Source organism: Salvelinus fontinalis, chromosome 17 (assembly GCF_029448725.1).
Source record: "Salvelinus fontinalis isolate EN_2023a chromosome 17, ASM2944872v1, whole genome shotgun sequence".
Taxonomy (NCBI): Eukaryota; Metazoa; Chordata; class Actinopteri; order Salmoniformes; family Salmonidae; genus Salvelinus; species Salvelinus fontinalis.
In genome coordinates this window covers 38,284,408-38,308,522 of record NC_074681.1, presented here as the reverse complement: position 1 = coordinate 38,308,522, position 24,115 = coordinate 38,284,408, and the positions used below count along the sequence as shown (strand labels likewise).

Below are 24,115 nucleotides of genomic sequence, written 5' to 3'. Positions count from 1 at the left end.
ACATTATCTTTGAAATGCGAGGGAAAGGCCATAATGTATTATGCCAGCCCAGGTGCAATTTAGATTTTGGCCACTAGATGGCAGCAGTGTATGTGTAAAGTTTTAGACTGATCCAATGAACCATTGCATTTCAAGCTGTTCAAGCTTTTGTATCAAGACTGCCCAAATGTGCCTAAATGGTTTATTAATACATTTTCAAGTTCATAATTGTGCACTCTCCTCAAACAATAGCATGGTATTCTTTCACTGTAATAGCTACTGTAAATTGGACAGTGCAGTTAGATTAACAAGAATTGAAGCTTTCTGCCAATATCAGATATGTCTATGTCCTGGGAAATGTTCTTGTTACTTACAACCTCATGCTAATCACATTAGCCGACGTTAGCTCAACGGTCCTGTAGAGGTTTTAAAAACAGGTAGGCCTCGTCTGTGGGACCATACCAACAACACACACTTATCCCTAGTTCTGTGTCATGCAACAATTGATACACTGCATTTCACATGATTAAAAGTTTCAACCAAACAACAAAAGTTACTGAAGGTAGGCCTATACATTCCAAAATGATGAAGGTTTATTCACCATTTAGAGGACGCTATTAGGCCAAGCATTTGCTATGACACAATGACCTGCACCCCTCTGCCCAAAGGTAAATTGAGTAAATTCAATGCAAAAGATCATTAAATATTGAAAACGCAAAGCGTTAGCATAGCAGGACTACAGTGAATTAAATCATGTATTGTTCCAAAATCATACTTTTTACCAATGTCTTGGTAAAAAAAGTCATACATTGGTCAAACGAAAAGTACACCAATCACACTCGGTGATACAACATTTGATCCATGCAAAACGAGTCAAATCTGTTTTTCTGCAATTGCATTACAGCTGTTGAATAGCCCTATCATTTACAACAGTGTAGCCTACTCTAACCTCGGTAAACCCAGAACTAAAGTCTTGTGTAATTGGTCAGATGCTGGATTCTGGGTCCATACGTGTTAAGAGAAGAGATGTATCACTTACAAATTCATAACATATTGTACGAATTGGATGACGTAGTACACCATTGTGCACAATTTTTAGGGGACCGGTTTTGGCTCTTGAGCAATACTTTCTAAATTACTGGCTGAAATTATACAAAAGCTCTGGAGCATCACAATAAGCCCACTATTATAAATCTTGACCATGAAATACAATTATATAGTTGAAAAACGACATGTTGAATTACAAAACAATTACATTTACAAAAACTGCACTCAAAACAATTCCTACAGAGATATCAAACCTTTTTGGAACAAACATTCAGTATACTGAAGCATGAATCTCTTAATTCAACAAATAATCTGTAGCCAAAATGTGAAAGCAAGTCTCTTTCATACAGAGTTTTCCAGTCTTGAAAAGACTGAAATAGGCAGACCAATTGCTATCAAGTAGACTATGCGGAGAGGAATAGTGGCCAGATGGAGAAAAAGTACTCCATCCGAACTGGTCTATAATGTAACTTAATTGTTGACAGAAAACAATCACTCTGTCTAGGTTCATAATTCTACCTCGCTTTGCGCATCTTGCTCACAATAGCAGCTCTGTGATTGGTCAGATTGTTTAAGACAAAGCTTTTGCTCAGCATTTTCAGTTTGGAGTTCAGGGCATCTTTCCTTCTCTCCCAACAACACTCCCCCTCTTCGTCTTTCTCCTCCCCTTCTCCCTTGTCATCCTCCTCCTCCTCACTCTCTTCATCACTGCGTTCATCTTTATCCAGCTAAAGACACAAAAAGAAGATGAAGACTCATGAAACATGTGATTGACTACTTGTTTCCTGGACATTTTGTGACCTCATATACTCACCTTGCCCAAGAATAGAAACTTGTTGGCCATCCGTAGGATTAACACGGCCCAGAAGACATGAAGTGCTTGTAGCACCATCAGAAGAATGTTGAAAAAGTAGTAGCCAGCAAAGGGTTCAAAGACTTCCATGGACAACACAAGGGTTGTGTGGATTATTCTAGAAATCAGGGCAGGGAGGGGAAGAGGAAGCAAGTAATGCAATGATTAGAGTCAATATATCCCAGTTGTAAACCATTATATTCTAAGACATTTTGTTCATTAAATTGTTGCTCCAACAAACATTGTTGTGGATTAGATGGCCAATAAAGTCGTTTTGATACAATTGAGTAACCAATGAAAAGTAGTGTAACATTCACTATCAATATGAATAAATTCACAATTGCAGATAATGTTAATTGTATTATAATGCATGAAAAAAACATTTAGAACTGAAAGACACCACTGAGTTGGTCTTACTTGCTGGGAAACACCACCAGGCGAGTCACCAGGAAGACAGCAGCAAAAATGACAAACAACGTGTCGCACGTCTTCCTCCAGCCCGTGCCATAGTTGAACATCTTGGCAGACTGTAAAAACAGTAAGATATTCTAAGATGGATCCATAATGCAAACAAATGCTAACATTGAAATATGTTTCTATTGGAATAAATTAGGTGATGAGGCTAATATGTATGAATGTGCATAAAATGCATTACACTTTTGGTCTTTTGAATTCTCTCTCTATTGATATTGAATGATAATTGACAGACTGGTTCACATTCCTAGCACTACAGGTAAACCAAGGTCACACTAATGTCTGACTATGAATAAGAAGCCTCGTTTATACCTGGTGCTAACATGGGTCCTTTGTCCTGATCTTGTCTACATTCTTTAATTGTGCCCACATTTCCAGAAATGTGTCTACACATGGTATTAAAACGTGGCCGTTATCTGTCCACTGTGTCTGGATTGTGACCAGATTTCAATATTTACTTATTGTAAGACACATATTAACCAGTCAATGGTGCCACCTTTCAATAATTTTAGAGGCCGGAATAATTATAATTCAAATGGTTTCTCTGTCCATATCTGTCTACACTTGTAAGATATCCAGACACAATGCATGTCTGACTCTCTCCGGGGGTGGTCAGGAAGATCAGATCACAATCAGAACACAATGTGTCTTTTGATGGTCTACACCTGTCTAAATACAGTTGAAGTCGGAAGTTGCACCTTAGCCAAATACATTTAAACTCAGTTTTTCAAAATTCCTGACATTTAATCTGAGTAAACATTCCCTTTCTTAGGTCAGTTAGGATCACCACTTTATTTTAAGAATGTGAAATGTCAGAATAATAGCAGAGAGAATTATTTATTTCAGCTTTTGTTTCTTTCATCACATTCCCAGTGGGTCAGAAGTTTACATACACTCAATTAGTATTTGGTAGCATTGCCTTTAAATTGTTTAACTTCGGTCAAACGCTTCGGGTAGCCTTCCACAAGCTTCCCACAATAAGTTGGGTGAATTTTGGCCCATTCCTCCTGACAGAGCTGATGTAACTGAGTCAGGCTTGTAAGCCTCCTTGCTCGCACACGCTTTTTCAGTTCTGCCCACAAATTTTCTATAGGATTGAGGTCAGGGCTTTGTGATGGCCACTCCAATAGCTTGATTTTTTTTTCCTTAAGCCATTTTGCCACAACTTTGATAGTATGTTTAGGGTCATTGTCCATTTGGAAGACCCATTTGCGACCAAGCTTTAACTTCCTGACTGATGTCTTGAGATGTTGCTTCAATATATCCACATAATTTTCCTGCCTCATGATGCCATCTATTTTGTGAAGTGCACCCGTGCCTCCTGCAGCAAAGCACCCCCACAACATGATGCTGCCACCCCAGTGCTTCACGGTTGGGATGGTGTTCTTCGGATTGCAATCCTCCCCCTTTTTCCTCCACACTAATAGCGATGGTCATTATGGCCAAACAGTTCTATTTTTGTTTCATCAGACCAGAGGACATTTCTCCAAAAGTACGAGCTTTGTCCCCATGTGCAGTTGCAAACTGTAGTCTGGCTTTTTTATGGCGGTTTTGGTGCAGTGGCTTCTTCCTTGCTGAGCGGCCATTCAGGTTATGTCGATATAGAACTCGTTTTACTGTGAATATAGATACTTTTGTACCTGTTTCCTCCAGCATCTTCACAAGGGCCTTTGCTGTTGTTCTGAGATTGATTTGCACTTTTCGCACCAAAGTACGTTCATCTCTAGGAGACAGAACGCGTCACCTTCCTGAGCGGTATGACAGCTGCGTGGTCCCATGGTGTTTATACTTGCGTACTATTGTTTGTACAGATGAATGTGGTACCTTCAGGCGTTTGGAAAATGCTCCCAAGGATGAACCAGACTTGTGGAGGTCTACAATTTTATTTCTGAGGTCTTGGCTGATTTCTTTTGATTTTCCCATGGTGTCAAGCAAAGATGCACTGAATTTGAAGGTAGGCCTTGAAATACAACTACAGATACACCTCAAATTGACTTAAATTATGTCAATTAGCCTATCAGAAGCTTCTAAAGCCATGACATAATTTTCTGTAATTTTCCAAGCTGTTTAAAGGCACAGTCAACTTAGTGTATGTAAACTTCTGACCCACTGGAAATGTGATACAGTGAATTATAAGTGAAATAATCTGTCTGTAAACTGTTGTTGTAAAAACGACTTGTGTCATGCACAAAGTAGATGTCCTAACCGACTTGCCAAAACTATAGTTTGTTAACAAGAAATTTGTGGAGTGATTGAAAAACGAGTTTTAATGACTCGAACCTAAGTGTATGTCAACTTCTGACTTCAATTCTATGTGGGCACAATCAGAATGTGGACAAGATCAGGACAAAGGACACAAATTAGAACCAGGTGTAAACAGGGCTAGTGAGTCATAAGACATGCCATGCTAATTTGACCATTGTGTTCCTCATTGAACCTCAATGGCAAAAATAGTGAGACCAGTAGGGGAAAAAGAGACACATAAACTCAACACGTCAGACAAGCTCTAACCTGTTTAGGTGCAGTACATTTTCACCAGTCCCAAGTGAAATACATGATTTTGAATATCTTAGGAAATACAGACTGATGTTTATGGGGAGATTGGCTGGGCTGTGATCCAGCTCTTACCTCTAGGAGGAAGTCAGAGGAGTCGTGAAGCAGCATCACCAAAGTACCTATCCGTACATAGTTGGAACAGTAGGAGAAACCAAGCAGGAAGATTGTGGCAATGTGGTGAATCACCTGCTCCTTGAAATCCTAGAAATGAGAGAGCTAAGTAGAGTAATGTGATAGCTAATGTCAAAAGTATGACTTTATGTACTGTACATCCAAAAATGAAGAAACCTTTCTGGGGAATACCAAATGCTTTGCTTTTGAATATTCTACCGTATTTGTTCAACGTGATCTCAATGACTAATCAGACCAGGGATTAAATCATTGAAAGACACTGTTGACCCTTTATTTCTCTGAGGAAGAAATGTGAGCACATTGAAGTAGATTCTCCATTCACCTGACAGGTCTTTGAGTCTATTATTATCCGTAATACAAGTAACATGCACAGTATCTTTAAATAGCAGAACAGCCAGTAGAGCTGATCATGTATGAAATATGAGGGAGCGCAAATAACGTCGCACCCTGATCCTTGCTCTTCTCTATTAGGACGTGTGATAAATAGGGACTGCCTATTATCATGGTCCTGGCAGGAAGTGAGGAGCATGCAGATGAAGGGACTTACTTTCCTCTTGACGTCCACAGAGACACAGAGAAGCAGGGAGAGGTAGAAGCCCAGCTCCAGCTGGTAGTACCAGAAGTGGGCTCTCTCAATTGGCTGCAGAGGATTTACACATCCTACATTACTCATCTCATATGTATATACTGTATTCTATACCATCGACTGCATCTTGCCTATGCCGCACGGCCATCGCTCATCCATATATTTATATGTACATATTCTTATTCATCCCTTTACATTTGGGTGTGTATACGGTAGTTGTTGTGAATTTGTTAGATTACTTGTTAGATATTACTGCATTGTCGGAACTAGAAGCACAAGCATTTTGCTACACTCGCATTAACATCTGCTAACCATGTGTATGTGACCAATAAAATTGTATTTGATTTTATTTGAGGATAGGGAAACACAGTGTTAGCCTACAGCATGACTATGATTGGGTGTAACATATGCACTTCCACTGGCTATGTACCGGTGCTGAATATCAAGGACAATATACATTTTCATCTGCAAAAAACAAGATTTTAGAACCATAATAGAAAAGGTATATAGAGTAGTTGAATAAGCACACTTGGGATTATACAGTTAAAGTGTGCCGAATGTTATTTTTGCCGATGACAATGAGCCATTGTTTTGAGCGGAATGTCTTTGTCCACCACCAAATGAATGGGGAAATTAATGAGTGGGAATTCCATAATGAACCATACTGTACATCCTCATACTTAGGTAGAGCCAGTGATGTTTTGTCCCATCACGACTATGCACCAAATACCAACACCTGGTTTTTGATTGCCAGAGATACAGTATGGACAGGATCTAACAGTAGTAGGTCATATCATTGTTGGTATAAGGTTAAGCCTACAGTATGTCATGTACACTCAAGGGACAAAAACAGTACAGTACAGAAAAGTACAGTGCCTTCAGAAATTATTCACACCCCTAAAACTTTTTCCATATTTTGTTGTGTCACAACCTGAATTTAAAATGGAATGAATTTAGATTTTATGTCACACAATACCCCATAACGTCAAAGTGGAATGATGGTTTTTGTCATTTTTTCTAATTAATACATTTCTGAAATCAATAAATATTCAACCTCTTTGTTATGTCTAGCCTAAATAAGTTCAGGAGTAAAAATGTACTTAAGTCGATACTTCAGGATTTTTTTATCTACTTCCCCAGAGTCAGATGAACGTGTGGATACCATGTTTATGTCTCTGCGTGCAGTTTGAAAGAAGTTGCTAACTAGCGCTAGCGCAATTACTAACTAGCGTTAGCGCAATTACTAGCTAGCATTAGCGCAATAATTGGAAGTGTATTGGTATTTGCTAGCTGCTAGGAGATACCCATAGACTTCCAGTCTTCCAGTCATTGCTCTAACGCTAGTTACCATTGGCTCGCAAAACTACCTCTAACTTCCTTAATACTGGACACAGAGACATAAAAATGGTTTCCAAAAGTTGATATGACTTTGGGGAAGTAGAAAAAGGGCCCACATGCCAACATCACGAAGTGTCCCTTTAATAAGTCACATAATCAGTTGCATGTACTCACTCTGTGTGCAATACTAGTGTTTAACATGATTTTTTTAATGACTACCTCATCTCTGTACCCCAAACATACAATTATCTGTAAGGTCCCTCAGTCAAGCAGTGAATTTCAAACACAGATTCAACCACAAAGAACAGGGAGGTTTTCCAATGCCTCATAAAGAGGGGCACCTATTGGTAGATGGGTAAAAATCAAAAAGCAGACATTTAATTTTCCTTTGAGTATGGTGAGGTTATTAATCTCACTTTGGATGGTGTATCAATACACCCAGTCACTACAAAGATACAGGCGTCCTTCCTAACTCAGTTGCCGGAGAGGAAGGACACCGCTCAGGGATTTCACCATGAGGCCGGGTGACTTTAAAACAGTTACAGTGTTTAATGGCTGTGATAGGAGAAAACTGAGGATGGATCAACAACATTGTAGTTACTCCACAATACTAACCTAAATGACAGAGTGAAAAGAAGGAAGCCTGTACAGAATACACATATTCCAAAACATGCAATAAGGCACCAAAGTAAAACTGCAAAAAAATTGATGTTTGGGGAAAATATAACACAACACATGACTGAGTACCACTCTTCATATTTTAAAGCATGGTGGTGGCTGCATCATGTTATGGGTATGCTTAGCAAGGACTCAATACATTTTTAGGATAAAATCCTAGAGGAAAACCTGTTTCAGTCTACTTTCCAACAGATACTGGTAGACAAATTCACCTTTCAGCAGGACAATAACCTAAAACACAAGGACAAATATACACTGGAGTTGCTTACCAAGACGACATTGAATGTTCCTGAGTGGCCTACAGTAGTTAGTTTTCACTTAAAGCGACTTGAAAATCTATGGCAAGACATGAAAATAGCTGTCTAGCATTGATCAACAACCAACTTAACAGAGCTTGAAGAATTTAAAAAAGAATGGGCAAATGTTGCACAATCCACATGTGGAAAGCTCTTAGAGACTCACCCAGAAATACTTACAACTGTAATCGCTGCCAAAGGTGATTCTAACATGTATTTTTAATTTTATTTATTTATTTATCTGTTATTTTACCAGGTAAGTTGACTGAGAACAAGTTCTCATTTACAGCAACGACCTGGGGAATAGTTACAGGGGAGAGGGGGTTTGACTCAGAGGGTTTGAATACTTATCTATATTAGTGAATTTTTCTTCCACTTGACATTAGAGTATTTTGTGTAGATCAGTAACACAAAAAATACAATTAAATTTGTAACACAACAAAATGTGGAAAAAGTCAAGGGGTGTGAATACTTTCTGAAGGCATATACATATTTGTGCTCTCTAAGTTAAAAGCTATATGGTTATAAATGTAGAGGGTATAGACATGGATTGAAGGGAAAACAGAACATGTGAGCTTACTTGTTGTGGATATCCTGTCCAGCATTCTCTCTGGTCCCAAAACCAGGATTTCTAAAGGGAAAGGAGGTCGGAATAAACACGTTTCTCATGGAGATGAAAACCATGTGACCTGAACAGACCTGGGTTCAAAAACTATTTAGGGTATTTCAATTACTTTCAAATACATGTGGATGTAAGTATTTTGGTATTTTGTATTTGAAAACACAAGTAGTTATATATTTGTTTTATAAAAAAACAAAAAAAACATTTGATTTGATATTAGAATGTATTTGGAAATAGACTTGGAAAGTAATGGCGGTTATTTGAAAATACTCAAATACACAAATATTTATATACTCCCATGCATTTGAACCAGGTCTGTTTGGTATTGAAATAATATATTTGGAAATAAGTATTTGAAAATTCTTTCAGATAGTCGGCTGTTTATTGGAAAGTAATTGAAAATACTTCCAACAGATGTAGTTGATTCAGGCCACATTATTTGAAAATACTCAAATACAAATAAATAAGTATATAAATTACACATAATCAAATACACATGTATTTGAACGCAGGTCTGAAGGGTTTTGGTTCATACTAATACCCACATTGATCAAAGTTGCGAGTCCAGCTAGGAACGCTATGAGGTAGAAGAAAAACCTCCAACTGCAAAATGACACAGGTTTTAGTTACAATTTAAAGGGCAAGTCCGCCACTTTTCAACCTCATATTCATCATATCCAGCACCAAACCAGTGTCTACATAAAGTACCAGTCAAAAGTTTGAACACACCTACTCATTCAAGGGTTTTTCTTTATTTTTACTATTTTCTACATTGTAGAATAATAGTGAAGACATCAAAACTATGCAATAATACACATGGAATCATGTAGTAATCAAAAAAGAGTTAAACAAATAGAAATATATTTTATATTTAAGATTCTTCAAATAGCCACCCCTTTGCACACTCTTGGCATTCTCTTAACCAGCTTCATGGGGAATGCTTTTCCAACAGTCTTGAAGGAGTTCCCACATATGCTGAGCACTTGTTGGTTGCTTTTCCTTCACTCTGCGGTCCAACTCATCCCAAACCATCGCAATTGGGTTGAGGTCGTGTGATTGTGGAGGCCAGGTCATCTGATGCAGCACTCAATCACTCTCATTGGTCAAATTGCCCTTACACAGCCTGGAGGTGTGTTTTGGGTCATTGTCCTGTTGAAAAACAAATGATAGACCCACTAAGCGCAAACCAGATGGGATGTCGTATCGCAGCAGAATGCTGTGGTAGCCATGCTGGTTAAGTGTGCCTTGAATTCTAAATTAATCACAGACCGTGTCACCAGCAAAGCACCCCCACACCATCACACCTCCTCCTCCATGCTTCACGGTCGGAACCACACATGCAGAGATCATCCGTTCACCTACTCTGCGTCTCACAAAGACACGGCGGTTGGTACCAAAAATCTCAGATTTGGACTCATCAGACCAAAGGACAGATTTCCACCGGTCTAATGTCCCTTGCTCATGTTTCTTGGCCCTAGCACGTCTCTTCTTCTTATTGGTGTCCTTTAGTAGTGGATTCTTTGCAGCAATTCGACCACAAAGGCCCAATTCACGCAGTCTCCTCTGAACAGTTGATGTTAAGATGTGTCTGTTACTTGAACTCTGTGAAGCATTTATTTGGGCTGCAATTTCTGAGAGTGGCAAATCTAATGAACTTATCCTCTGCAGCAGAGGTAACTCTGGGTCTTGTTTTCGTGTGGCGGTCCTCATGAGAGCCAGTTTCATCATAGCACTTGATGGTTTTTGTGACTGCACTTGAAGAAACTTTCATTTTTCCAAATTTATGTCTTAAAGTAATGATGGACCGTCATTTCTCTTTGCTTATTTGAGCAGTTCTTGCCATAATATGGACTTTGTCTTTACCAAATAGGGCTCTCTTCTGTATACCACCCCTACCTTGTCACAACACAACTGATTGCCTCAAACGCATTAAGAAGGAAAAAAATTCCACAAATTAACTTTCAATAAGGCACACCTGTTAATGGAAATGCATTCCAGGCTACTACCTCATGAAGCTGGTTTAGAATGCCAAGAGTGCGCAAAGCTGCCATCAAGGCAAAGGGTGGCTACTTTGAAGAATCTCGCAAATAAAATCTATTTTGATTTGTTTAAAACTTTTTGACTGGTACTGTATGTAAAAACAGCGTGTTTCTATTATCTGTGGTTAAAAAGATAAGAAAGTTCCTCAAAGGGTAGGATTAAAAGTAATTAAACAGTGATTTAAAAAATATATATAAAGTCATAGGGTAGAACTTTTTAACTGAATTTTTTTTTCTTCTACAAAAGGTAAAAATGTGCCATTTTCACATATGTAGACACTGGTATTGTGCTGGAGATAATGAAAATTATGTTGAAAAGTGGTGGAATTGCCCCTTAAAGTCTTACAACTAGAGCTGCATTGGCAACATCAAAATGGAATGTCATCAAACATCATTGAATGTTACAGTCCTTTTCTGGATAACCAGGTCTTCATTGTAAATAAACAAGACTTTGTTCTCAACTGACTGGTTAAATGAAGGTTAAATTAAATTATTGAAAAAAAATGGTCATACAAGTGAATGAAGCTAAATGAAAGGGCAAAAACCCTTTGCTTAGTCAAGACTGGACTTACCTAGCCTCGCAGAACCTCTTGGTGTAGCTGGGCCTGTCTTGGTTTCTGCGGTGACGGAACCAGGTCTCAATTTGTCTCTGGGTTTTGTCACACTGTGCCATTAGACTGATGATATTACTCTAAAAATGAAGGGATATAGACAGAACATTACTACAGCTGTAAATATACTACAGCTCTCGCTAAAAGTAATTATTTATTCGTCCAATATGTCCAAACCTATTTGTAATCTGTTACTATTCCAATGTAGTTACACAGTAACTTAATTTTGTGGTTATGCCCCTGTATCAACATTTTCCAGGAACTTGTAGACCAGGATGCTTGTGCGTTATCTATTTCATTATCATAGCAGGCATGTCCCCGTCAGCCTTCCATTCCCACAGTGCAAACACTTCCAGCAGCTATGTTGACGTAAGAGATCAAGACCGGCACATACTATTATCAGAGTTTGATGTCTCTGACACTAACCTGAGATGGTTGTCGGTTTTGTTGGGTGTAGAATGACTCAAGCTTCGTGGAGGGAGCGACAGCCATGCGTAGTCTGTTCCTCAACCCCACACATCTGCCCAAAGGGGGAGCCACAACCCTAGCGGTGAGGAAAACATAAGCGCAAATGTTGATCTTCACAGCAAGAAGTGTAGTAATACTAATGACAACATTGACAATAGGTGTGTTTCTATAGTTCTTTGATAATCTATACATGATGTGTGTGTGTGTGTGTCTGTGCTATACAGAATATCTGTGCTCATCTTTTATTATTATTATTGTGTGTCCTGTACGTATGACGAATAAAACTTTAACTTAAAACTTGTCTCTGTTTTGCTGTAATAACCTCTTTAAGCCATTTATTAGGCCAGCGAAAGCTTACGGGGATCAGTCGGGTTACCGTGGGAAACGGCTGCTGTAGCAACAGAGCCCACCCTCTCTCCGCTCTACCTGCTGCTGCTCTCTCTTTCAGCAAAGTGCTGACACCTGCTCCCTCTACTATTCCCAACTGTCCTACCCTACTGCCAACAACACCCGCCAAAGCACCTGCAGGCATACAGAGCAGGGCAACCAACAATACAGCCTCGACCTATGCGGATTTCATTTCACTGCTACTTGTTTGTTGTCGGGTGATGTTGCATGACAAGACTTCATCAAGAATTCAATCAAACCCGTGCTGCGGAACAGTCACACTGTGGAAAAATCATGCTATTCTTCAACTATAAAAATACTTGATGCCATTACTCAAACATTTTCACCCGTTCACTTGATTTCAGTGAAATGGTGCAGTTTCACATTTCTGTACAATCAGATTGTTCCATTGTGTGAGTTGAATCTTCCCCTTTTTACGTGTCACTGAATCATATTTCAGACACACATTCTTGTTGATTACTGGCCAAAGTATTGTTGCAAATGAAGATCGTATCCAAGATGTGGTCCATACAGTAGTTTCAAAAAAGTTACCTGTCAAATACTAGACGGAGGACAATGAACCCTAGAGCCAGAGGCAAGGCGAACAGCAGGTCACGGGGTCGCGGACACTCCTGCATCTGCTCCATGTCTCTCCAGGTGATCCCTGGAGGCAGCCAGTACTCATGCCTCCACAGATCTGGCAGGAGGTCCATGCTGGATGAAGGCGTGAAGAGGGATAAGTGGCTTAATGATATATAATTGATTTGAGTTGAATTTGTAAATCGTGGATGTCAGTCTGACAGTGTGACTATGCTCTGAATGTTTCTTAATCAGATAACATTTTTGTGTCATCTTTACGATAATGTTGACATAGCAGGTAATATGTGTTGTACCAGCAATAGACTTCAGTCATTCCACGAAATGAGTCCCTTTTGATATTATAAGTATAAATTGTACACCAGTAATGAATTGTAAAAGCCTGTTATATTAAATGAAGATTCAATAAATCTGATTTTTAATATAAAGACTTGCTTAAGTGCCAAGATTCAGCCTTTTGACATGTCCCTCTGTGCACTCTATGTCTCCAAGTTGTCACCATCATTGTAAAGCCCTCGTTATTTTGTTGCTTTTGCAAAGTAATTTCTGAAGATTATTATTTATTACATGTGATTTAGTGATTCAATTATTATTTATTTAATGTGATTAGGGATTCAATTATTCATTATTTCATGTGATTAGTGATTCAATTGTCCCTCCCTGTTATACACAACAAGCTTCCATTCCCCCTGTCACAAGGGGATTTATGGCTGATTTAAGATGAAATCATCAACCCTGTTACTTTAATTGGCACCTAATAAGTACTTACCTAATAGGAAAACATGTATTTTATTAAGCTGAACATGTGCTCTTCATCACATAATGCTAAAATTTGTTGAAATCAAACGTTTTTTACTAAGTTACACTGCCCAAAATTGACTAATTTCGTGGAGCGACCCAGGTAATATGTTCCGTTTTGCATAATAATAATATATAATAATAATAATATAATAATATAATAATAATGTTCTGTTTTGTAGGCGTCTTTGATTTAAAGGGGCAGTGCAGTTAAATCGTGATTTTCACCCCCAAAATTATCAGAGTGGATGTGGTTCTGGATTTTTTCATGCTCACGATCATCTGCATGCTTCCCCCTCCGCTGCGCACTTCCCCCTCCGAGTCCTTTCAGCTGCTGCTCAGTGCTCGCTCACTCTGTGACTCCGCTGCCGCTGTTCGAACAAACGTAGTTCTTAGTCTGTCGTAACAGTAATGAAAGCAAACATAAGCGCGACACAACAGGCAGTCTAGCGATTTCATGTTATTTTGTTCAGGAGGGGAGTTAGCTTGCATGCAGCTATTTAGGCAAACTATAAACTGAGTACACCAAACAGGAACACCTTCCTAATACTGAGTTGCACCCCCCCTTTTGCCCTCAGCCTCAATTCGTCATGGACTCTACAAGGTGTCGAAAGCGCTCCACAGAGATGCTGGCCCATGTTGACTCCAATGCTTCCCACAGTTGTGTCAAGTTGGCTGGATGTCCTTTGGGTGGTGGACCATTCTTGATACACAGAGGAAACTGTTGAGTGTGAAAAACCCAGCAGCGTTACGGTTTTTGACACAAATGCCTGGCACCTACTACCATATCCTGTAAATCTTTTGTCTGGCCCTTTCACCTTCTGAATGGCACACATACACAATCCATATCTCAAGGCTTAAAAATCATTATTTAACCTGACTCCTCCCCTTCATCTACACTGATTTAAGTGGATTTAACAGGTGACATCAATAAGGGATCACAGCTTTTACCTGGATTCACCTGGTCAGAATCTCAAATATAAAATATATTTGTATTTGATTAACACTTTTTTTGGTTACTACATGATTCCAAATGTGTTATTTCATAGTTTTGATGTCTTCACTATTATAATACAATGTAGAAAATAGAAAAATTCAGAAAAACCCTTGAATGAGTAGGTGTGTCCAAACATTTGACTGGTACTGTATATTTTGGGGGAATGTTCATTCAAATCGCCACCAAGTTTTTATTTCAGCTGTTCAGAAATAGGAGGCAGAAACATAGGCTACATCATACATCAATGCCCATCAAATTGGTTGACGGTTCAGAAGAGGGTGAGTAAAGCATAGAGTAAAAACAGAAACTTGAATGTGTGTGTAAAATAACACATTCGGATCCTTACCCACTGGGCACACAATGATTATATTACTGTTGTTTCCACATCGTTGCAATGAAATTATGTTGAACCAACAAGGAATAGATCGATGTTGAATTGACAGTGGGGGGAAAATGTTGTATTCGTAGCATCTGCCTTTTAAAAAGTATATTTCTACACCATGAGGCCGAAAATGACACCCTGAAATTCTGAAAATGATGATTATGTCCTTTTTGTGTAAGAGCTGTTAGAAAAAAATCCTGTAATTTCAGCCTGCTCGGGTGGGATGGAACTTTTGGCCCACATCATGACGTCACAATGTGAACTGACTATAATAAACCAGAGCCATGTACTGTATAGAGAGTTTCAGAGATCAGAGATCGCCACTTTCTCCTCCACAGCCATTGCAATTCCTGACATTTAATCCTAGTAAAAATTCCCTGTTTTAGATCTGTTAGGATCACCATTTTATTTTAAGAATGTGAAATGTCAGAATAATAGTAGAGAGAATAATTTTTTTCAGCTTTTGTTTCTTTCATCACATTCCCAGTGGGTCAGAAGTTTACATACACTCAATTAGTATTTGGTAGCATTGCCTTTAAATTGTTTAACTTGGGTCAAACGTTTCAGGTAGCCTTCAACAAGCTTCCCACAATAAGTTGGGTGAATTCCTCCTGACAAAGCTGGTGTAACTGAGTCAGGTTTGTAGGCCTCCTTGCTCACACACACTTTTTCAGTTCTGGTCACAAATTTTCTATAGGATTGACGTCAGGGCTTTGTGATGGCCACTCCAATACCTTGACTTTGATGTCCTTAAGCCATTTTGCCACAACTTTGGAAGTATGCTTGGGGTCATTGTCCATTTGGAAGACCCATTTGCGACCAAACTTTAACTTCCTGACTGATGTCTTGAGATGTTGCTTCAATATATCTACATCATATTCCTGCCTCATGATGCCATCTATTTTGTGAAGTGCACCAGTCCCTCCTGCAGCAAAGCACCCCCACAACATGATGCTGCCACCCCTGTGCTTCACGGTTGGGATGGTGTTCTTCGGCTTGCAAGCATCCCCCTTTTTCCTCCACATAAAACGATGGTCAATATGGCCAAACAGTTCTATTTTTGTTTCATCAGACCAGAGGACATTTCTCCAAAAGTACGATCTTTGTCCCCATGTGCAGTTGCAAGCCGCAGTCTGGCATTTTTATGGCGGTGTTGGAGCAGTGGCTTCTTCCTTGCTGAGCGGCCTTTCAGGTTCTGTCGATATAAGACTCGTTTTACTTTGGATATAGATACTTTTGTACCTGTTTCCTCCAGCATCTTCACAAGGTTCTTTGCTGTTGTTCTGGGATTGATTTGCACTTTTCGCACCAAAGTACATTAATCTCTAGGAGACAGAACGTGTCTCCTTCCTGAGCGGTATGACGGCTGCGTGGTCCCATGGTGTTTATACTTGTGTACTATTGTTTGTACAGATGAATGTGGTACCTTCAGGCGTTTGGAAATTGCTCCCAAGGATGAACTAGACTTGTGGGGGTCTACAATTTTTTTTCTGAGGTCTTGACTGATTTCTTTTGATTTTCCCATTATGTCAAGCAAAGAGCCACTAAGTTTGAAGGTTGGCCTTGAAATATATCCTCAGGTACACCTCCAATTGACTCAAATTATGTAAATTGCCCTGTCAGAAGCTTCTAAAACCATGACATCATTTTCTGGAATTTTCCAAGCTGTTTAAAGGCACAGTCAATTTAGTGTATGTAAACTTCTGACCCACTGGAATCGTGATACAGTGAATTATAAGTGAAATAATCTATTCTGTAAACAATTGTTGGAAAAATTACTTGTGTCAACCGACTTGCCAAAACAATAGTTTGTTAACAAGACATTTGTGGGGTGGTTGAAAAACGAGTTTTAATGACTAAAATCTAAGTGTATGTAAACTTCTGACTTAAACTGTATGACTGTAATAGACCAATGACTGTTCAGTTGGGTAAGGGGTGGGCTCAGACCATCATATCAGCCAATCAAGGATGTGTAGGTAAATATCTTCACATTTGTTTCCTAATGCCCACATGATCAGACTGAGCATTTCAAGTGCCAAAAGGAGGCTCAGGGAAATAAATGATAAAAAAAAAATATATATATATATTAGAGTTATTTTCATTAAATAAGCACACACATTGATTTATTAGCCATAAAGTGATGATTTAAAAATAAAATTACAAAGACTGCATGGGGGCTTTAATAATTAAAACCCCATCAGAATTGCTTAAAAGTTAGGCTACAGTGAGAGGATGTTAATCATGTGATCATGAGAAGCGATCATCTTTGTGGGGGGAAAGTGTATAATTCAATGAATTAACGAGATCGATGCATTTTGTTATTTTAATGGAAAGTAAAATAGGCGACACTATTTCACCTGGTTGACCTATCTCAAAATATATATTAAATACCTATCTTAACTTGTTGACTGTTGATTCTATATAAAGAACATACTATTTATATTGAGAACTAATAGTTTAGGTAAAAACGGTTGCAACAAGAAAAGTTATAACGACCTACCTGTCAGAGCTTGGCTGGAGTAATTGAGGGTGCGTTGACAAATAAAAAGACGAATCACCAATTAATCCATCCAACAGCGAGTTTTCACTCTCTCTTTTCTTTGTAAAACTCCGTCAGGGATGAATTGAAGATCCAACTGCGCTGTGCCCTTTGATTCCACTAATGCCAAAACAGCGTTTGCGATTAAACAAAAGGGGTGTGTTCAGTGTGCGAAAGTTTGTGATGACACGATTTTTAAACTCTACTGATGAACGAAGACCAGAAGAAAAAACGGTAATGGTTTTATGGCTCCATTATTTATTAAAGGTGCTCTGCTTAAATTCCTCTCCCTAACCACCAAGTACAAAATGTGTCTATCTACCAGTAATAGAAATGTGACTGAAATTGACCATATAGAATATTGATGGCTATATGCTTACAGTATAACTTGTTTGAGGATAGCACTTTGTCCATCCTTGAATCAAGGCCAAATGAAATGTCAGTGTGCTACTTGACCACTGTGTGGCACAGAAGTTAAATTATTTAGTGCCTGTATGGAGTTCTTTTGTATTGTTCTGAGGCATGCATGAACTTTATCCTTTTTACATCAGCAGATGGCACAAAGTGCTATTCAGAAACCCAGCCTAAAACCCCAAACAGGAAGCAATGCAGATGTAGAAGCACTCCCTAAGAAAAACTCCCTAGAAAGGCAGGAATGTAGAACGTAGGAACCTAGAGAGGAACCAGGCTCTGAGTCTTCAACACGCATGTAAATGAAACCTTTAAGCTAAGGAATTTGTTGTGAGGTCACAAGTTTAGTGATCTAATAAATATGTTATTTTGGAGAAGCAGGGACCATATTTCTCTCAAAGTTTGTGCACAAATGTGTTTACATCCCTGTTTGTGAGCATTTCTCCTTTGCCCTGATAATCCATCCATCTGAAAAGGGTGGCATATCAAAAAGATGATTAAACAGCATGATCATTACACAGGTGCACCTTGTGCTGTCTCCAAACAACACAGTTTAAATGTGAATTTCTCCAATGATACTGAAAATCTATTCCATCTGGGAAATAACTAGTATCGTACAAACCATCCTGATCTTGCGAGCTTACATTACGTTTTGCTACACAGAATGTGAGCTCATGAGATCAGGATGGTTCGTACAAGGATAGGAGAAGACAGCCTTTCTGAGCATTCAAACATGGCACTCAGTCACAACCGCTTTGCTTTGTTGAGAACTTTCATCGGTTAAAATTGCAAATGCCCTCCTAGAGCGTCAAAGTTTGTCCACTCTTCACCATGGAGCTTTTATTGGCATAGTCAAGCTTGCTTACCTTCACTTTGAAGAGGTCAAAAGAAACCAAGCCAACTTGAAGTATAGGTCTATGTTTGGTCAGCCACTCCTTGTGTGTACTCAAGTGGATCAGCAGTCAACCCGCACACCCTCCACACTTACTGCCAGCCAGCCACACAGGCCGTTAAAATAGTTATGCTGGTGTGATAAGGAGCCAGACGACTGTCACTAGATGTAATCACTATTGTTATGCAGATGCCACAATCCCTTTTCTTATGCACGTGTACATGGATAGTACATCTGATCCATAATATTATGACAGTGAGCTGACAAGATGATTCGGCTTGCTATAGGCTTATACACTGAACAAAAATATAAAGCAACATGTAAAGTGTTGGTCCCATGTTTCATGAGCTGAAATAAAAAATCCCAGAAATTTTCCATACACACCAAAGAGCTTATTTCTCTCAAAGTTTGTGCACAAATGTGTTTACATCCCTGTTTGTGAGCATTTCTCCTTTGCCAAGATAATCCATCCATCTGAAAAGGGTGGCATATCAAAAAGATGATTAAACAGCATGATCATTACACAGGTGCACCGTGTGCTGGGACAATAAAAGGCCACTTTAAAATGTGCAGTTTTGTCTCACGAATGCACAGATGCCACACGTTTTGAGGGAGCGTGCAATTCTCATGCTGACGGCAGGAATGTCCACCAGAGTTGTTGTCAGAGAATGTAATGTTCATATCTCTCCTATAAGCCGCCTCTAATATCATTTTAGAGAATCTGGCAGTACGTCCAACCAGTCTTACAACCACAGACCACGTGTAACCACGCCAGTCAAGGACCTCCGCATCTGGCTTCTTCACCTGCGGGATCGTCTGAGACCAGCCACCTGGACAGCTAAAGAAACTGAAGAGTATTTCTATCTGTATTAAAGCCCTTTTGTGGGGATAAACTAATTCTGATTGCCTGGGCCTGGCTCCCCAGTAGGCGCAGTCATGGGTGGGCCTGGAAGGGCATAGGCGCACCCACTTGGCAGCCAGGCCCACCCATGGCTACACCCCTGCCCAGTCATGTGAAATCCATAAATTAGGGCCTAATTTATTTAAATTGACTGATTTCCTTATATGAACTGTGACTCAGCAAAACCTTTGAAAATGTTGCATGTTGTGTTTATATTTTTGTTCAGTATAGATTCAAAGATGAAAACAGATGTAGGAAATGGTCTCTCAGAGTTGATGTGGGAATTAAGAGCAGAGGTCGCTACATTGGTGGCAGAAGGAGTGAGTTACCCCTATACAAAGACCTACCCTGAGAGCCACTACTTTACCTCTATTCATCACTCTGGTAAAGTTACCGCAAATATTCTCTCTTTTTATGGGGAATACATACTGGGATATTTATTTTCTAAGCATGTCAACTGTCCCAAATTGTTTCGAGGTTAGAGTTCAACACGTGATATTTCATGCAGTGTCAACGCTTTGGTCCATGGTAGGAAGGAAGAGTCCCATTAGCTTTGTGCCTACCAGGTTACTACATTGCCAGAACCCACTGTGGCATAATCTTCCCCCCTAATTGCTTGCCTAATGAGATGGGAGGTGTGGCTGTTATTCAGATCATCCTATTGGGCTCCCGTCAACTGGAAACAATTCACATGCAATTTTAACTTGGTGATAACTCTTTGTCTTATTACAATAGCATCATTTCTGTCACTGGTCACACACCATTCATTTCCTCTGCTAAAGCTGTAATTACAAAGGGCCAATGGATATGCCTTCACAGAGGCCCATTGTCGACTGTTGTAGGTCACTCACTCACTAGGAGGTGGAATTGCAGGCGACATATTGGAATTACACTCCTGGAAGTTGCTGTGTGTACACCAACTTACCTGATAAAAGTAAGGTACAGCAATTGATAATAGTACTAGAAATGTGAGGGCCCAGAGTTTTTCCTGGTCAGTTCACATGGTCAGTGAAAAACTCCTGACCCTAGTCATTACATATGTTTACATGCCCATATAATCACATGAATTCATGGATTTCTGTTTGTCTGCATGACCACAAAACAACACTGGTGATGACACAAGCTACGAAGGACTGGCACTAAATGGAGCTGTAAGTACCCCAGATTACCAGATGAGGTCATTGGTTAGCAAAAATAGAAAGGGCTACCAGCTCTGAACTCATTGTCCACCTCTAGCAATTGTCCTAACTTGAGGCAAGATGACAAGACAAGACTAATACTTGATACTAAAGCCTTGTTCACATTGGCAATTTTAGTGACTCAAATCCTTTCTTTTTTTGCAAATCTGATTCAAATCTGTTCTTTTTCCTGCAGTCTGAACACGAGCAAGCACATGGAATCAGATATTTCAAACCACCTTCGTAAGTGGTTTGAAATCAGATACAAATCTTATTCCTGGCTATGCTGAACGGTCACATCGGATTTATTTTCCCTCAGGTGGCATAGCTTGTTGCTTGCTAGCTACTCTGTTGATAGTTTTGACAAGAACATGTGATAAGTAACTAGCTTGTTAATTAGTGAATGTGCTGTTCTGTGAAGGGAGTAGTACACAGCGTTGTACGAGATCTTCAGTTTCTTGGCAATTTCTCGCATAGGATAGCCTTAATTTCTCAGAACAAAAATAGACTGACAAGTTTCAGAAGGAAGTTCTTTGTTTCTGGCCATTAAAAAGATCAGCAATTTCCAGCTACAATAGTAATTTACAACATTAACAATGTCTACACTGTATTTCTGATCAATTTGATGTTATTTTAATGGAGGAAAAAAATGTGCTTTTCTTTCAAAAACAAGAACATTTCTAAGTGACCCCAAACTTTTAAACGGTAGTGTATGTAAATGAGATATTTCAGTATTTAATTTTCAATAAATTTGCAAAACTTCTAAAAATATGTTTTGGGGTATTGTGTCAACTTAATCCATTTTGAATTCAGGCTGTAACACAACAAAATGTGGAATAAGTCAAGTGGTATGAATACTTTCTGAAGACTCTGTACATGCTGCTGTAAGGACATGGATTTCTGAGCCTGTGGTAAAAACTTCTAGCGAGCCTGCAGAAACAAAAGTAGCCCAGAGAAAATGTCAAAGACTGAAAACGAGAAAGTGACATTCCAACAAAAGAAAAAGAGACATGTTCACGCTGTTGAGCAAGAGCACACAGCGGGGAGTGATTCATCAGACGAGGGTGTCACACTGAATATACTGACTGTTGCTGGGGGGGGGGGGGGGGGGTCGCACGGCTACTATGTCTCTCACTTGCTAGAGGGACAGCCGGTGCATATGGAGATTGATACAGGGGCAGCTGTATCTCTGGTGTCAGACTCAGTCAACAAAAAGACAATGAACCACCTTCCACATCAGCCAGCACACACATCGCTTTAAAGACTTACACGGGTGATACTGTTTCCATGAGAGGCATCACTGATGTCACAGTTCAGTTAAATGGATAAACTGAAAAGCTGCCACTCTAAGTCCCCTTTCACGACGATCTACCACTACTGGGACGTTTGTGGTTGGAGAAAATCACACTGGACAGGCCATCAGTGTGCACACTAACACGTGGAGACAAGCCTACCTGCCATCTTAAAGAAAAAGGAGGAGTCTTTAATGGAGAGTTGGGTAGTATGAAAGACATTACAGTGAAGCTAGGCACTAAGCCAGACAGCAAACCAAAGTCTGAAAGCACGACCCGTACCTTATGCTATCAGACCAAAAGTCAAGGGTAACTTGGACACTCTATGAAAGAACAAAGTCATGGAGCCGGTCAACGTGAGTGATCAGTCGTACCAGTCCATCGTACCAGTCCTTAAGAAGGACGGTGGAATCAGGATATGTGGAGTCTCAGTGTTGTCCACTGAACAGTATCCGCTTCAACACATCGACAATCTTTTCATGGGCTTAGCTGGAGGTCAAAAGTTCAGCAAAATTGACCTCTACCAAGCTTACTTGCAGATGCACGTGAATGAAAAGTCAAAGTTCTTACCTGGGGATATTGAATTACTACGGATGCTTTATTCCAAGGTTAGCAACGAGGGCTTTGTTGTTGTTAGCACACACCTACAGCATCAAGTACTGCAAGTCTGAGCTGCACTGCAATTCAGATAGACTTTCCAGGTTACCACTACCTGTGCTCAAGCTGGAGTCAAACCAAGTGCACATCTTCTATTTCAGACAAGTGGAAAACACACCAGTCACTTCAAAACAAGCGTGGAGAAACACCAGAAATGACCCGGTATTATCTGATTGGATCGAAGCATTGAGGGGAAAGCGAATACATGTTCTTCATGCCAGTAAATGTTCTGATCTGTTGTGCGTCAGCCTCATTGCTTAAACAATTTTTTGGGGTGCTAGTGGTTGTATTCATTTGGGATATATCACATCTCACAACTTTCCCAGACCTTGTTTGGAATATTTAATATCTCGCACAGAATTGGTCAGCTTTTGTACTATGGGGGATAGTAGATTGACATTGGCAGCCTATGACTATATACTATCCCCCACAGTATAAAAGTTGATAGGCTAGTGCTTTTGCTGTTTGTTAGGTCTACTCATCTTGTTGACTGCCGAAAAGTAAATGTGGACAGTTCTTCCAATATGTGCCTCGGGAATTGGATAAGGACGCGCAGTTGCGTACCCGATGTATCTGTCTTCACTTGTAGCCTGTGAGAAAGACCCAATCAGGTGATGGGCATTGGCTGATAAGAATTGAGCTATCTGAGAGAGCCATGTGAGTGAAAGGTGCTTCGGAGCATGCAGCCAGGAGAAGAGAATTATAATGATCATATTCAGCCTAAGGGCACAATGACCACTGGCCGCTAAAGGCATGGATTCTTTTAGGGGCATTACGGTCACACAAAGGGGATGCCGCTGGGAAATTCGAGGCATTATCAAGTGCTTGTCAAATTGTGAATGAGAGACTGGTGAAGTGTGTACAGCCTGCACAAAAAAACAAAGCAGAGCTCATTCCTTTCATGTTACTTTTTAAAAATTATCATTAGTCGTATCATGCAGCCTTAGAATGTATAAAAAATCTAAACATATCGCAACGTTTTTTATCACAACTAAAGTTGTATCTCTAAATATCTCTAAATTAAGCATATAGGAGGACCTGTTTCTTTGTTAACCGCTCAACACAGAATAGCCACATGTGCACACTCCCTCAAATCGTTTGGAGAAAATATCCTTTCTGTTTTATTCAGCTATGTTCAATTATATTCTTCATACTATAAAATAATATAAAAAAATGCCACGGAATTCTAAGCAAACATTATCTACTAAATGAACTAGTGTAGCCCACAGCCATATGGCATAGCCAGATCAGGGCCTAACATAAGTACAACTAAGATAATGCTAAGAACACAAAGTAGACGTCAACAGGAGAGTTAAGTCAAACGTTGTGAAGGACAGAGCTTTCAATCCTGGAGAAACTGCCTAAGCTAGGAACTACCTCAAAGGACCAAAGTGGGTTCCTGCTG

At 39.6% G+C, this 24,115-nt stretch overlaps 1 protein-coding gene across 2 annotated transcripts; it reads right to left on the bottom strand.

Moving 5' to 3' along the window:
* Positions 1–169: 169 nt before the first annotated feature.
* LOC129814303 (ceramide synthase 2-like) lies at positions 170–21,212 on the bottom strand. Of its 2 annotated transcripts, XM_055867344.1 has the most exons (11): positions 13,738–21,212; positions 12,619–12,780; positions 11,638–11,755; positions 11,173–11,291; positions 9,107–9,164; positions 8,520–8,570; positions 5,589–5,681; positions 4,982–5,110; positions 2,297–2,406; positions 1,841–1,997; positions 170–1,754 (listed from the first exon to the last, which is right to left on the bottom strand). In XM_055867344.1, the coding sequence occupies exons 2-11, from the start codon at positions 12,777–12,779 to the stop codon at positions 1,542–1,544; spliced, it is 1,209 nt and encodes a 402-aa protein (XP_055723319.1). In that variant the 5' UTR covers position 12,780; positions 13,738–21,212; the 3' UTR covers positions 170–1,541. The 2 variants fall into 2 exon arrangements, with proteins under 2 accessions (XP_055723319.1, XP_055723318.1); XM_055867343.1 differs by having other exon boundaries at positions 12,619–21,212.
* Between the last annotated feature and the right edge of the window lie 2,903 nt (positions 21,213–24,115).